We start from the raw sequence: 13985 nt of genomic DNA on the forward strand, positions 1-13985 counted from the left end.
ATTCAGAGCAACCAGTAATCAAGAAGACCTGTACATGCTGATTGGTTTTTGTTTTCAAAAAGGTTCAACCCATTTGAGGGAATAGATTAGCTTTTGCAGAAACAAGTGTGGCTTAAGTAGACACATTTAGGGAAAAGATGGTAGGCAAGAAAAAGAAGGAGGGGAGCGAGCCCTTTATGTAAATAGATATTAAGTGAAAATCTAAAAATACGTTTATTATAACATCACAGGCAGTTCAAACATTAGAAGTAAGAGCCCATGTATAATATTTACAAACATTTATTGCAGTGTAAAGTATGTTGACACTGCTAAATTTGCATCTGATGAAGCCAGCTTTGTTAACGAGTTTGGAGGGAGTAATATAGACTTGATGCACGACTTAAATGTAAAGATTGCTGAAAACCACTTTAAGTTTGAGTCATCCATACATTTAGTGATATGTTGAATGTCAAGATTAATTTGCAATAAATCCATTAGTAGTCATGGCACTGATGTGTTAGTGCTTGCCATATAGAAACATGAATAAATAATAAAGGTGCCACATTCCTCCACATTCCTTTCCATGCTGATAAAATGCTTGGAACTGTGATTAAGATGTACTGTTGCTGCACATTGAATTCACTTATATAATAAAGTAAAACATGTTTCCATAAAAATACAATTTAAAAAATGAAGCTAGATGACAGATCATTTTGTGTAGACTTACCCCTTTATTTAACAAAGTGAATTTTTTTGTATCATGTTATAAATCTTACCATACTAGATGTTTTATGGCAACGAACTAATATTCTTTTTCTCATGAAAGCTCCCACGTGATGCAATTTAGTATCCTTCCCGGGCTTCCCTGGTGGCGCAGTTGTTAAGAATCCGCCTGCCAATGCAGGGGATAAGGGTTCAAGCCCTGGTCCGGGAAGTTCCCACACGCCGCGGAGCAACGAAGCCCATACACCACAACTACTGAGCCTGCGCTCTAGAGCCGCTGAGCCACAACTACGGACACCCGCGTGCCTAGAGCCGGTGCTCCGCAACAAGAGAAGCCACCGCAATGAGAAGCCCACACACCGCAACGAAGAGTAGCCCCCGCTCGCCCCAACTAGAGAAAGCCCGCACGCAGCAAGGAAGAGCCAACGCAACCAAAAATAAATAAATAAAATAAATAAATAAATTTTAAAAATATATATCCTTCCCAATGTCAATTATTAGTGAATGTAAATAATAATAGAGCGGGTTTATGTGACAAAAGTGCTAATCCAAGGAATGAAATACTGAAAAGATTAATAAAAATCGGGATGTAGGAAAGCCATTTCTTAAAAGGCATTTGGTTTGAACACAACTTTGAAATGAATCAAACTTTTCTAAAGGCTCTTATATTAAAATAAAACAACAATGTTGCAATGTTAGTTATTTTCTGTTGTTAACACACACATACACACACCATCCATTCTCTTTAAAATGTATTAGGTTGGCCAAAAAGTTCGTTTTTCCACAGTATAGCTCCAAATTTATCTATGTGTACTTAGATATAACACATGCAAAAAGTATATAAATTATAAGTGTACAGCTAGATAAATTTTCACAACATGAACACAGCCATATAACTCCCACCCAGATTTAAAAAAAAAGCGTATGTTACCAGTATCCAGAAGCCCCCCACTATGTTCCCTCCCAGGCATTATTCCTTCCTCTTGGAAAATAACGTCAGGGTGGGAGGGAGGAATGGCGAGTGACTGCCTAACAGGTACTGCTTGAAGTTCTGGAACTAGAGAGAGGTAATGGTTACCCAAATTTGTGAATGTATTGCATGCCACTGAATTGTACACTTTAAAATGGTTAAAATGATAAATTTTATGTTATGGGTATTTTCCCACACTTAAAAAAAAATGACCAAAAAAAAAACACAAAACACTATTCTGACTTCTAACAGCACAGATCAACTTTGCCTGCTGAATTTTATATAAATGGAATCATAATCTTTTTTTTAAAATTTATTTTATTGAAGTGTAGTTGATTTACAATGTTGTGTTAATTTCTTCTGTACAGCAAAGTGATTCAGTTATATATACATATGCATTCTTTTCCATTATGGTTTCTCACAGAATATTGAATATAGTTACCTGTGCTATAGAGTAGGACCCTGTTGTTAATTGTAACAACACATTTGAAGAAAGAATAACAAATTATAGTTTCCTCTTTTTAAAAAAATTTTTATTTATTTATTTTTTAACATCTTTATTGGAGTATAATTGCTTTACATTGTTGTGTTAGTTTCTGCTGTATAACAAAGTGAATCAGCTATACGTATACATATATCCCCATTAACCCCTCCGTCTTGTGTCTCCCTCCCACCCTCCCTATCCCACCCCTCTAGGTGGTCACAAAGCACCGAGCTGATCTCCCTGTGCTATGTGGCTGCTTCCCACTAGCTATCTATTTTACACTTGGTAGTGTATATATGTCCATGCCACTCTCTCACTTCTTCCCACCTTACCCTTCCCGCTCCCCGTGTCCTCAAGTCCATTCTCGACGTCTGTGTCTTTATTCCTGTCCTGCCCCTAGGTTCTTCAGAACCATTTTTATTTTTTTTAGATTCCATATATATGTGTTAGCATACAGTATTTGTTTTTTCTCTTTCTGACTTACTTCACTCTGTATGACAGACTCTAGGTCCATCCACCTCACTACAAATAACTCAGTTTCATTTCTTTTTATGGCTGAGTAATATTCCATTGTATATATGTGCCACATCTTCTTTATCCATTCATCTGTCGATGGACACCTAGGTTGCTTCCATGTCCTGGCTATTGTAAATAGTGCTGCAGTGAACATTGTGGTCCATGTCTCTTTTTGAATTATGGTTTTCTCAGGGTATATGCCCAGTAGTGGGATTGCTGGGTCATATGGTAGTTCTATTTTTAATTTTTTAAGGAACCTCCATACTGTTCTCCATAGTGGCTGTATCAATTTACATTCCCATCAACAGTGCAACAGGGTTCCCTTTTTCTCCACACCCTCTCCAGTATTTATTGTTTGTAGATTTTTTGATGATGGCCATTCTGACTGGTGTGAGGTGATACCTCATTGTACTTTGATTTGCATTTCCCTAATGATTAGTAATGTTGAGCATCCTTTCATGTGTTTGTTGGCAATCTGTATGTCTTCTTTGGAAAAATGTCTATTTAGGTCTTCTGCCCATTTTTGGATTGGGTTGTTTGTTTTTTGGTTATTGAGCTGCATGAGCTGCTTGTATACTTTGGAGATTAATCCTTTGTCTGTTGCTTCGTTTGCAAATACTTTCTCCCATTCTGAAGGTTGTCTTTTCTTTTTGTTTATGGTTTCCTTTGCTCTGCAAAAGCTTTGGAGTTTCATTAGGTCCCGTTTGTTTATTTTTGTTTTTATTTCCATTTCTCTAAGAGGTGGGTCAAAAAGGATCTTGGTGTGATTTATGTCATAGAGTGTTCTGCCTATGTTTTCCTCTAAGAGTTTTATAGTGTCTGGCTTTACATTTAGGTCTTTAATCCATTTTGAGTTTATTTTTTGTGTATGGTGTTAGGGAGTGTTCTAATTTCATTCTTTTACATGTAGCTGTCCAGTTTTCCCAGCACCACTTATTGAAGAGGCTGTCTTTTCTCCATTGTATATTTTCGGCTCCTTTATCAAAGATAAGGTGACCCTATGTGCGTGGGTTCATCTCTGGGCTTTCTATCCTGTTCCATAGATCTATATTTCTGTTTCTGTGCCAGTACCATATTGTCTTGATTACTGTAGCTTTGTAGTATCGTCTGAAGTTAGGGAGCCTTATTCCTCCAGCTCCGTTTTTCTTTCTCAAGATAGCTTTGGGTATTCGGGGTCTTTTGTGTTTCCATACAGATTGTGAAATTTTTTGTTCTAGTTCTGTGAAAAATGCCAGTGGTAGTTTGATAGGGATTACATTGAACCTGTAGATTGCTTTAGGTAGTATAGTCATTTTCACAATGTTGATTCTTCCAATCCAGAAACATGGTATATCTCTCCATCTGTTTGTGTCATCTTTAATTTCTTTCATCAGTGTCTTATAGTTTTCTGCATACAGGTCTTTTGTCTCCTTAGGTAGGTTTATTCCTAGATATTTTATTCTTTTTGTTGCAGTGGTAAATGGGAGTGTTTCCTTAATTTCTCTTTCAGAGTTTTCATCATTAATGTATAGGAATGCAAGAGATTTCTGTGCATTAATTTTGTGTCCTGCTACTTTACCAAATTCATTGATTAGCTCTAGTAGTTTTCTGGTAGCATCTTTAGGATTCTCTATGTATAGTATCATGTCATCTGCAAACAGTGACAGTTTTACTTGTTCATTTCCGATTTGGATTCCTTTTATTTATTTTCCTTCTCTGATTGCTGTGGCTAAAACTTCCAAAACTATGTTGAATAGTAGTGATGAGAGTGGGCAGCCTTGTCTTGTCCCTGATCTTAGTGGAAATGGTTTCAGTTTTTCACCATTGAGAATGATGTTGGCTGTGGGTTTGTCGTATATGGCCTTTATTATGTTGAGGTAAGTTCCCTCCATGCCTACTTTCTGGAGAGTTTTTATCATAAATGGGTGTTGAATTTTGTTGAAAGCTTTTTCTGCATCTATTGAGATGATCATATGGTTTTTCTCCTTCAATTTGTTAATATGGTTTATCATATTGATTGATTTGAGTATATTGAAGAATCCCTGCATTCCTGGAATAAACCCCACTTGATCATGGTGTATGATCCTTTTAATGTGCTGTTGGATTCTGTTTGCTAGTATTTTGTTGAGGATTTTTGCATCTATGTTCGTCAGTGATATTGGCCTGTAGTTTTCTTTCTTTGTGACATCTTTATCTGGTTTTGGTATCAGGGTGATGGTGGCCTCGTAGAATGAGTTTGGAAGTGTTCCCCCCTCTGCTATATTTTGGAAGAGTTTGAGAAGGATAGGTGTTAGCTCTTCTCTAAATGTTTGATAGAATTTTCCTGTGAAGCCATCTGGTCCTGGGCTTTTGTTTGTTGTAAGATTTTTAATCACAGTTTCAATTTCAGTTCTTGTGATTGGTCTGTTATATTTTCTGTTTCTTCCTGGTTCAGTCTCAGAAGGTTGTGGAAATCATAATTTTTTTTTTTTTTTTTCAACATCATGTTAGTGAGAATCAAGGGCATTGTTGAATGTAGTTGTAGTTCATTCATCTTCATTGCTATAGAGTATTCCATTGTATAAATATACCATTGTTTATCCATTCTACCACTGATAGATATTTGGGTTGTTTTCTATTTTGGACTATTAAAAATAGTACCGCTATGAAAAAAAAAAGAAAAATAAAATGTATTGGGGACTTACCATATGCCAGGAATTAGACTGAGATGTTACTGTGCATGTTTCATTTAATCCTGGCAGAGCTCTATGAGATAGACAGTGTTAATATCCCCAAGGATAGGAAACCCAAGGGTTAGAATAAATAGCACAGTAGTCAATGTCATGTAACTAGAAAATGATATAGTTGGAATTTGAACCCTGGTCTGTCTGAGTCCAGAGCTTACATTCTTAATTACTTAGCTATTCTGCTGCAGTAGGTACATCATGTTCTTTGTTCAGAATGATGCATGTTAAATGAAGTAGATTTTGACACTTTAGTCATCTGATCTACTACATTTTATTGTGGGAGTATTCTCATATTGTTAAGGTCACCAAAATAGAGTATATTGTAATTTTCTATCTTGATGGAAGGAGGGCTTTAAGAACATAGATTTTTAGAGTTTGCTGCAAAATGATTTTTTTTTTAAAGCCAAGATGCTTACAGAGGTAGGCTAAGAGAGCTGTGTTGGGAGGTGTGGACATCTAATTCTCTCGCTTATTACAGAATTGTGCTGATGTGTACAATACAATGCTCTATTGTGCATACAACGAAAAAAGAAGAGAGATTGATTTTCAGATATATCTGAAGAAAAAGGACACTAGTTTTCAGATATATCTGAAGAAAAAGGACACTAGGAATAATTGCATTGTTTGGCACATGGTATTACGCTTGTTTTTGCTTGGTTTTGGCGAAACCTGAAGAATAAAATCATTGTAAGGCAGACAGAGTAGGTACTGGCATGCTAGTTGCCAAGTCTTAACACTTATTGGAAAGGTTGAAATAGAGATGAAATCAAATCTTGAGTAACAGTATTTGTATTGTGACATTTATCTTACTGAAAATATAAACCTCTAAATTATTATCCTCAGCAACAGGAAACTTGCATAGTTCCACAAGTTTGGGAAGTGTACCCTAAACTAAATGTTAATCAACATATATTAAATGTTCTGTCATTTCACATTTACATGTTATTTTTAAATTTTTTTAAAAGCATTGTGAGGTGAAAGGACAGTATATGATCATGAGGTGCAAATGTCACTTTATGGTTATGAGACATTCGAATATGATAATAGTTGGCCTTGATAAATTCAGACTGACATACCCAATTAACTTTTTCTTGACTGTCTTGTTATGATAACAGAAACATTTATGTAATAAAAAAAAAATACAGGAGTTGAATCTGGATACTAGATTTCCTACCAGCTCTTCAAAGTTTGCAACTTTAGTTAACAAGTTAATCCTTCTGACTAAATTTCCTCAAATGTGACGTGGGAGTAATGCTTGCCCTACTTTCCATACAGAAGTAGAGAGGAAATGAAAAAATTATTGTGAAAGTGATTTTTAATGTCAAAAATTATCATGTAATATATGATATTGTTGCCTTACAACACTACCTTACTCTGGTGATTCTGGAAAACATCTGAGTTCTTAGATTTGTTTTATATTGTTAAGTAGCATCTCTACTTGAATATTTTTCTTAATTCACATGAAATATATAGTCATTAGAGGACAAAGTTAATTAAAAGGAGAAAAATAAAATCAATCAAGTACTAACACTCAGAGATCACCACCACATCCTCCTTTTAAAGAAATCTTTACTTTTATATGTTCTTGTCCTGTGTTTTATCAATGTAGGCTTTTCTGAAACATTTAATACTTAATTATTTGCAAAAATTACCAAGAGGAAGATTTACCAAATAGTGCTTGCTTGTTAATATTGTGGTGAACAAGCTTCTGATGTTGTAGAACATAAATGGTTGTAGAAGGCTCTGGCATTTCTGATACACAAATATGTATATTCTGAATTTTCTTTGCTTGCACACTGATTAGTACGTTTCAAATATAACTTACCTATTCTCACATGAGAGAGATAAACTACTTTCATGCATTAGTATCCAAGAAAATGACTAACCTCTCTACCACTGCATTTTTAACAAGATTCTGTTTTATCACTTTTACATCAATATTGTCTTGACATGTTTCTTGGGTCAGGTCTACGTACCAAGGCCTATTTAACCAGTCAGGCACATTAAGCATATTGCAGAGTTCTTTGGAGTTTCTCAGGGGCCTATGGAAATGTCTCAGACAGAATACAAAGAATGATTGGCCCCAAAATATCAAAAGAGAAAAAAATTGATATCATCAGCTATTTCATTAAATGTACATGAATGTGACATTGCCAACATCATTTAATTGGTAAATTTGGTTCATAGAAATTTAATGTGTAGATATCTTGAAAACATACTGCTGTACACTCAACTTTTACTTACAACCCTTACTCTTGGTAGAAGCTATATTTCTGTACACACAAGATGCTTTGTGGCCTAAATTTTAGTATTTAGTTTTATTGCTTTCGTTACCATGTTGGCACATAGTAGGTACACAATAAATATGTATTGGCCTCCTTTGTTACTGGAAGGCTACACTCCTATAAATTGTACCTTAAGGTCTATTCCTGGGATAACTAAATAAATATTTCTCTGGTCCCCTTTAGTGTGGAGGAAGATTCATTCTCCTTTATATATATCTTTGCTTGTCTCTTCCAAATATTCTTACTCAAAGAATTAATCTTATTGCATTAAATGAGGTAGATGCCAGTGGTGCAATGAAATAGGACTTTAACACATTGGATGCTTAGGAAATTTGTTTGAAACAAAACTCTTTTTAGAGCAAGATAGATAATTTACTGACATCACCATCATAAAGTAAAATTTGAAGATTTACCAAATGAGGCTATGATATTATTCTTATTGCTGTAAGACTAGCATTTGCTTTGGGGAAAAAATGGGTCTTTTTATGGAGCTGGATAGTTTGACAACTAGTAGATGTTGCTTGTTAAATAAGACCTGACTTCTATAGATGGGATCTATTATCTGTATTTTCTTGACATGACTGTTGGGTCTTATGGCTGTTCATCCATTAGTTATGATCTGTCATATGTGAATAGGCCCTCTCCCCATAAAAGTTGATTCATAGCATACTTCTTGCAATTTCCTTCCCTGTGCTGTATGACCCTATCACATCTACATGAAGCTCTTGTTTCAAAAACAAGTTGATATATGTTTCTGCTCCTTTTGAAGCATCCAAAGTCAATGTTTCCTACTAAACTATTTTTTTAAACTGGAAGAAAGAAATAAAGCCCCATTACATTGCATGCTTGTCCAACTCAGTGGAAAAAGCAGTAATCTCCCGTTTGTTCTGAAACACCTGCTGGTAGATTTAATGAGTGTATTAAAAATGGAGCTGCCTTGATATTTCTTTTTAAAAAAACTCTGTTCTCTTTCTTGAGCATGTTTGATTAAAATCTGTTATTTGCTTATTTGCTTTGCCATAGGTTTTTGTTTTTGTTCTTGTTATTTTATTTTATTTATTTATGACTGCCATGGTGTAAATTTAATACTTTACTGATATGTCAACATAACAAACATAGGAAAGTGTGCCCTTGATGTATTTGGACTAATTGGTTTTGGTTTTTGTTTTCCAGCTGGGACAACATATATCTTTAGCAAAGGTGGTGGACAAATCACGTATAAGTGGCCTCCTAATGACCGGCCAAGTACACGAGCAGACAGACTGGCCATAGGGTTTAGCACTGTTCAGAAAGAAGCTGTATTGGTGCGAGTGGACAGTTCTTCTGGCCTGGGAGACTACCTAGAGCTGCATATAGTAAGTACTTCTAAAATAAGATTCAGCTTTTAGCTTTTACTGTTAGCTTTTTGTAAATAATGTATAATTCTGATTTTTGGACATTTCCTTCCCCCCAGCAAAAAATATACAGAAAATATAAATATACTCTAGAGGTAATAAGACCTTATAGCTATTACTGTTGTTAAAATGTTCTTGACAATAGATTTTTTTTCTTTTTAAGTGTGAATTCCTCTCAGTTCTCTGTTCACAAGGAATTATTCTTGGTGTGTTTTTAGTGACTTTAGGCAGTCTTGCCAAATTAATAAAAAACATTGTGGTCCAGTAGATACTATTCCATCTGGCTGGAAGCAGGAGGTTGTAATACTGGTGACAGCAGATCTGGATCCAGTGTCCTTGTTTCTTTTCTCACCTGAGAAAAGAATTGTCTAAAGTCACATGCAATGGACAGGCGAAAAGGAATCTTTAAAGGTATTTGGGGATACGAAAGAAAAAGACAAAAAGATTACTTCTATGCCATCTTATACTCATTTTGATACATACACATCAAGAAAATACAATGGACTCTTGCCATTTATATCCTGGGACCATGCCTTTTTCTCTAAGTTCTAAGCCTCCCACAAGAATTTAGTTAGCTTTTATTGAATGTCAAATAATAATTCATGAATGAAAAGCTTTCTTTACCTTTTAAAGTTGTCATAACTGACTATAGCTTGGGGACTCTTCCTTATATCTCTGCTTTCAAAGAGTTACTAATTTGTGTGGTTGCAATTCTTTAACTTCTCATTTACTCACGATATTTGCAAAGAATCACACAGTCTTTTGTTGTCAAGAGATATTAATATTTTATTGATATATCAAAATAACAACCATAGGAAAGTGTCATATATTCAAAACACTCTAAAGGGTTCTTATCATCATAGTTCTTGGTCTAAACTCTCTATCTTCTGGAAGGTCCAGAAGCATATCAACCTCTTCATCTGCCTTTCTGTTCTTGAGGTATAGTTTATCTCTTCTGCCTTATGTGATCGTATAAGTTTGTTTTGTTTTGCTTTTGTTTATCCTTGCAAGTTCTCCCTTTACCTGCACCCATGCCTCAGAAGACCTTAGATTAGGTCAACATGTTCTTTCCTGTTAGAAACTGGCCTTCAGGCTCTCACTGTAAAATGATTAGGAAAATCACCAAACACCAAAATACATTATCACAAACTTGCAGGGTCTTAATTCTCAAAAGTTTTATTCATTTATTTTCTTAATCTTAGTTTTCTGTTAGGTTTCTAGAATTTCCAATAAACTCAGTAAGGTTTACAACTGACCACAAGAGCTGAATTCATTGCTAATCTTGGAAAACAAAAACAAAAACAAAAAAAACCCCAAAACACCTCAGCACAACCATTACTGAACCATCATAAATTTTCAATTCAAAATGCAGTTGTCAAAATGGGAAACGTTGGAAGGTAATTTTAGCTGCCTTTTGGCAAATATCTAACCATCAGAATTGAAGGCATCTGGATTTTTATGGCATCATAAATAAGTGATCAGCTGAGATAACTAATGTAGTAAGGAATCTTGCTGTTTAGAGTAATCTCAACTTTCCAAATGTATTTGCTCCATTCTGATTTAAGAGCCTTGGTACTTCAAAAAATAAATAAATAATCAAAAAGAAAACAAGAGCTTTTTCTCCTGAAAGAAATTACTTATTGATCCATAACCAATTACACATTTACCCTGAGAAAAGGTTCTATAATGATCACTTGCAAATCATAAGGGGCCATGTTATTGAATTACTCAAACCACTGTTTGTTTTATGGTCAAAGGGTTTTAGTCTGCAGGAATGGGTATTTCTTTCCAATTCTGATCAACTGTGCCTTAGAGTCCTTGTATATGTAAAGGAACTTGTCCCTAAAAACCCAGCCCAGTACCTTCCAAAGCTTCTTTACTGGCCAGAGATTTCTGATAGATGTCCTGTGAGGCCCTCCTTCTTTCTGATTCTCCTCTCTTGGTCTTGGCTGGCCATTCACTTTGAATTCAGTTTTTCTTTCTAACACCCTTCCTCTTGGATTGGCTGTCTTCAAACTCTTTCTTAATCCTAGCCTGTCCTTGACTAGGAAATGGAAGATGGATGTTGGTTCCCTGGGTTTACCAAACACCATTTGTAGTCAGCCCTACTAACTCCTATATCAACTACTAGGACCCAGTCTTAGTCCAAATCTGGCCAACTAAAACTTTCCATTTCCCCCCTTTTTCTCTCATTGCCTACAAGCAGTGATCAGCCATTACTGACTCAGCAAGTTGCTTACATGAAGGTAAGCCACTTTTTTCCATGTTTCCACATTACAAACAAAAGTAAGCCAGTGGTTTTCTTTTTCTTCTAAAGTTTACCTTTAACTCTTTCCCATAATGTTGGGTACATGGAAGAGGAAGAGAAAGAGGAGTTAGATATTAAAAAAGGGAAGAGAGAGAGCTTGAGAAAAAGAGAGAGAGGGAGAGAGAAAGGGATGGAGGGAGGGAAGAAGGAAGTAAAGGGATGGAAAATGAAGTGGGTGGGGACCAAAGCTGATACCCATGGCTGATAGAAGCAGAAGTATTCTTAATAATGATTCTTAGATTTGGGACTGTTCAAAGGCTATTTTATCAAATGGTTTACATACCTTTGAGTATATCCTGATTTTCCCCAAATCATTTCTTCTGCTTCTTTCAGAATTGGAAATATAAGAGGAAAACAACAATTGTAGAAAGATTATTACTACTGTCTGATTTTAGTTTTTAAATATAACTGACTTAAAAATTAACCTGATGATATCACAGATATGTTTAATCTGTAAAAGTTAGAAATTTTGGTTATCTATTAAACTTCCAAGAAAATTTCTATAAACCTTCAAGGTCAGCCAAGTATAAACTATGCTCTGATCTTATTTAAAAGCTATATTTATATCCTCAATTAATGGAATTAACCAATAAGCTGGAAAGTCAATTGCACACATTAAAAGTTGCTCCAGTCTTGCTGAATTGTGTAATGCCACTTTAGTTCGATAACTTTTAAAATCTGATTGGCATATAATTTCAGTGAGGATGTGAATATTTGACATTATTATCCTATTTTTTCAAATGATCATGTTTGATTTTACTTAAACATCTAATCATATTTAAATTTTGATTAACTATACTCTTAAAAATATAATAACTTGGAATAAAATGATTTTTTACTTAAGTGGCCTAGTCTTTACAGATGGATTTTTTGCCATGTTAATATTAATGCTACCACTATTAACCTCAAAGCCATATGATATTGCTATTGAAATGTACAAGGTTTTAGAAGGGGCTGAAGGGAAGATTAAGACATGAAGTGAGGGGCAATTTATTAACACAGCACGTAGAATACAAGTGCTCAGAAATGTTTTCTGAAATAATAAAAGAATTCATGAATTATATATTGAAAATATTGTGGCTTGGGTTGAGTATAGACTCTCAGGTTTTCAGTAGTCAAAGTGAAGTCATATGTGCAGTTTAGTTTCTACATAACTCTGAAGAAAGTCATCCAACTTCTTGTTTACGATATAGAAAAAGTGTAGCACTCTATACATACCGGCTGTATTATTCAAAAGTTACGTATTTTTGTTGATGTTGTTTTCTGAATCTTTAGCTAAGAATTGATTATGGTAGTTGGTTGTTTAAAGAAAGTCTATGGTGAGAATTTTTACTGGATGAGTGATTATCTCTCCTTAGTAATTGTCTCATTTATTGTAACTCACTTTTATCTTGAATTGTTCTCTAGTCATTTCAGACCTGTCCATTTTTTCAAATAGCGGTAAACTTTCTGATGGCATAGAACAAAATTTATAATAATGATGACTAATAAGAAAAATAATGTAATGTAGAAATGTGACTTTTCATCATTTATGTCAGTACATGCTAGGAGCCTGTCCAGAAATATTTTCTGAGCAACTAATATGGCCCAAGCCTATGTTCAAGGTTCTGTGGATACAAAAATAAATGAGCTCACCACTTAATACTTATCTCAATAAATATTAGCTAGATAAATGAATGAAAAAGCTAGCTGGGACCCTGGTTACCAGGTAGCTTAGATTATTTATAGTAAACATACTTTGTCCCAACGTGACTAGTGTTTCTTGGTTATTTCTCCATCTTGGTATATCTCCATTTCTTCCTTTTGCAGTTTTACTTTCTTATCTGCAAAGTATTTGTAAGAATGTGGACAAATGATAGGTTTTTAAGATAGAGAATTTAAAAAGGGCTTCCCTGGTGGCGCAGTGGTTAAGAATCCGCCTGCCAATGCAGGGGACATGGGTTCGAGCCCTGGTCCGGGAAGATCCCACATGCCGCGGAGCAACTAAGCCCGTGCGTCACAACTACTGAGCCTGTGCTCTAGAGCCCATGAGCCACAAATACTGAAGCCCGCGCGCCTAGAGCCCGTGCTCTGCAACAAGAGAAGCCACTGCAGTGAGAAGCCCGTGCACCAGAAGGAAGAGTAGCCCCCGCTCACCTCAACTAGAGAAAGCCCGCGTGCAGCAACGAAGCCCCAACGCCGCCAAAAAAAAAAAAACAAATAAAAACTGTAAAGTGTTCTATTATACACATTTAAATTAGTAATGATGATTATTTAATCAATATTGAATAAAATAATCTCTTTGAGGCAATAAGCAAAAAAATTAAATTCAAGTTTTTCATAATTTATGAGGTACATCTAAAAATTTTACCAGTGTCGTCACTCTAGAGGAAACATCTCTCATAAATCAGTCTGGTAATGTTAATTGGAGATTACTTAACTCTTCTGACTTAGAAGAAAGCACTGCAGATGTGTGCTCACTCACTGCCATGAATATTAGCACGTGCGTTGGTTCTGACCAGAGGAAGTGTGTGGAGGATGGAGGAGAGGATGAGTGGAGAGTGTTCTTTGAAATCCTTTCATCTTCAGAGCATGAAAGAGCATTGCAAATTCGATCAGTGAATTGTTGTATATATTTGCCT

General features: G+C 35.3%; 1 protein-coding gene across 26 annotated transcripts in view; it reads left to right on the forward strand.

The window, feature by feature from the left end:
• NRXN1 (neurexin 1) overlaps window positions 1–13985 on the forward strand; it is a 1113486-nt gene that overhangs the window by 788388 nt on the left and 311113 nt on the right. For all 26 annotated transcript variants that reach the window (XM_082357957.1, XM_082357959.1, XM_082357962.1 and 23 more), the window contains one exon: window positions 8836–9017. In XM_082357957.1, the coding sequence (XP_082214083.1) occupies window positions 8836–9017 (182 nt within the window). The remainder of the gene's footprint in view (window positions 1–8835; window positions 9018–13985) is intronic.

Source organism: Balaenoptera borealis, assembly GCF_965194805.1.
Source record: "Balaenoptera borealis genome assembly, chromosome: 15".
Classification (NCBI taxonomy): Eukaryota; Metazoa; Chordata; class Mammalia; order Artiodactyla; family Balaenopteridae; genus Balaenoptera; species Balaenoptera borealis.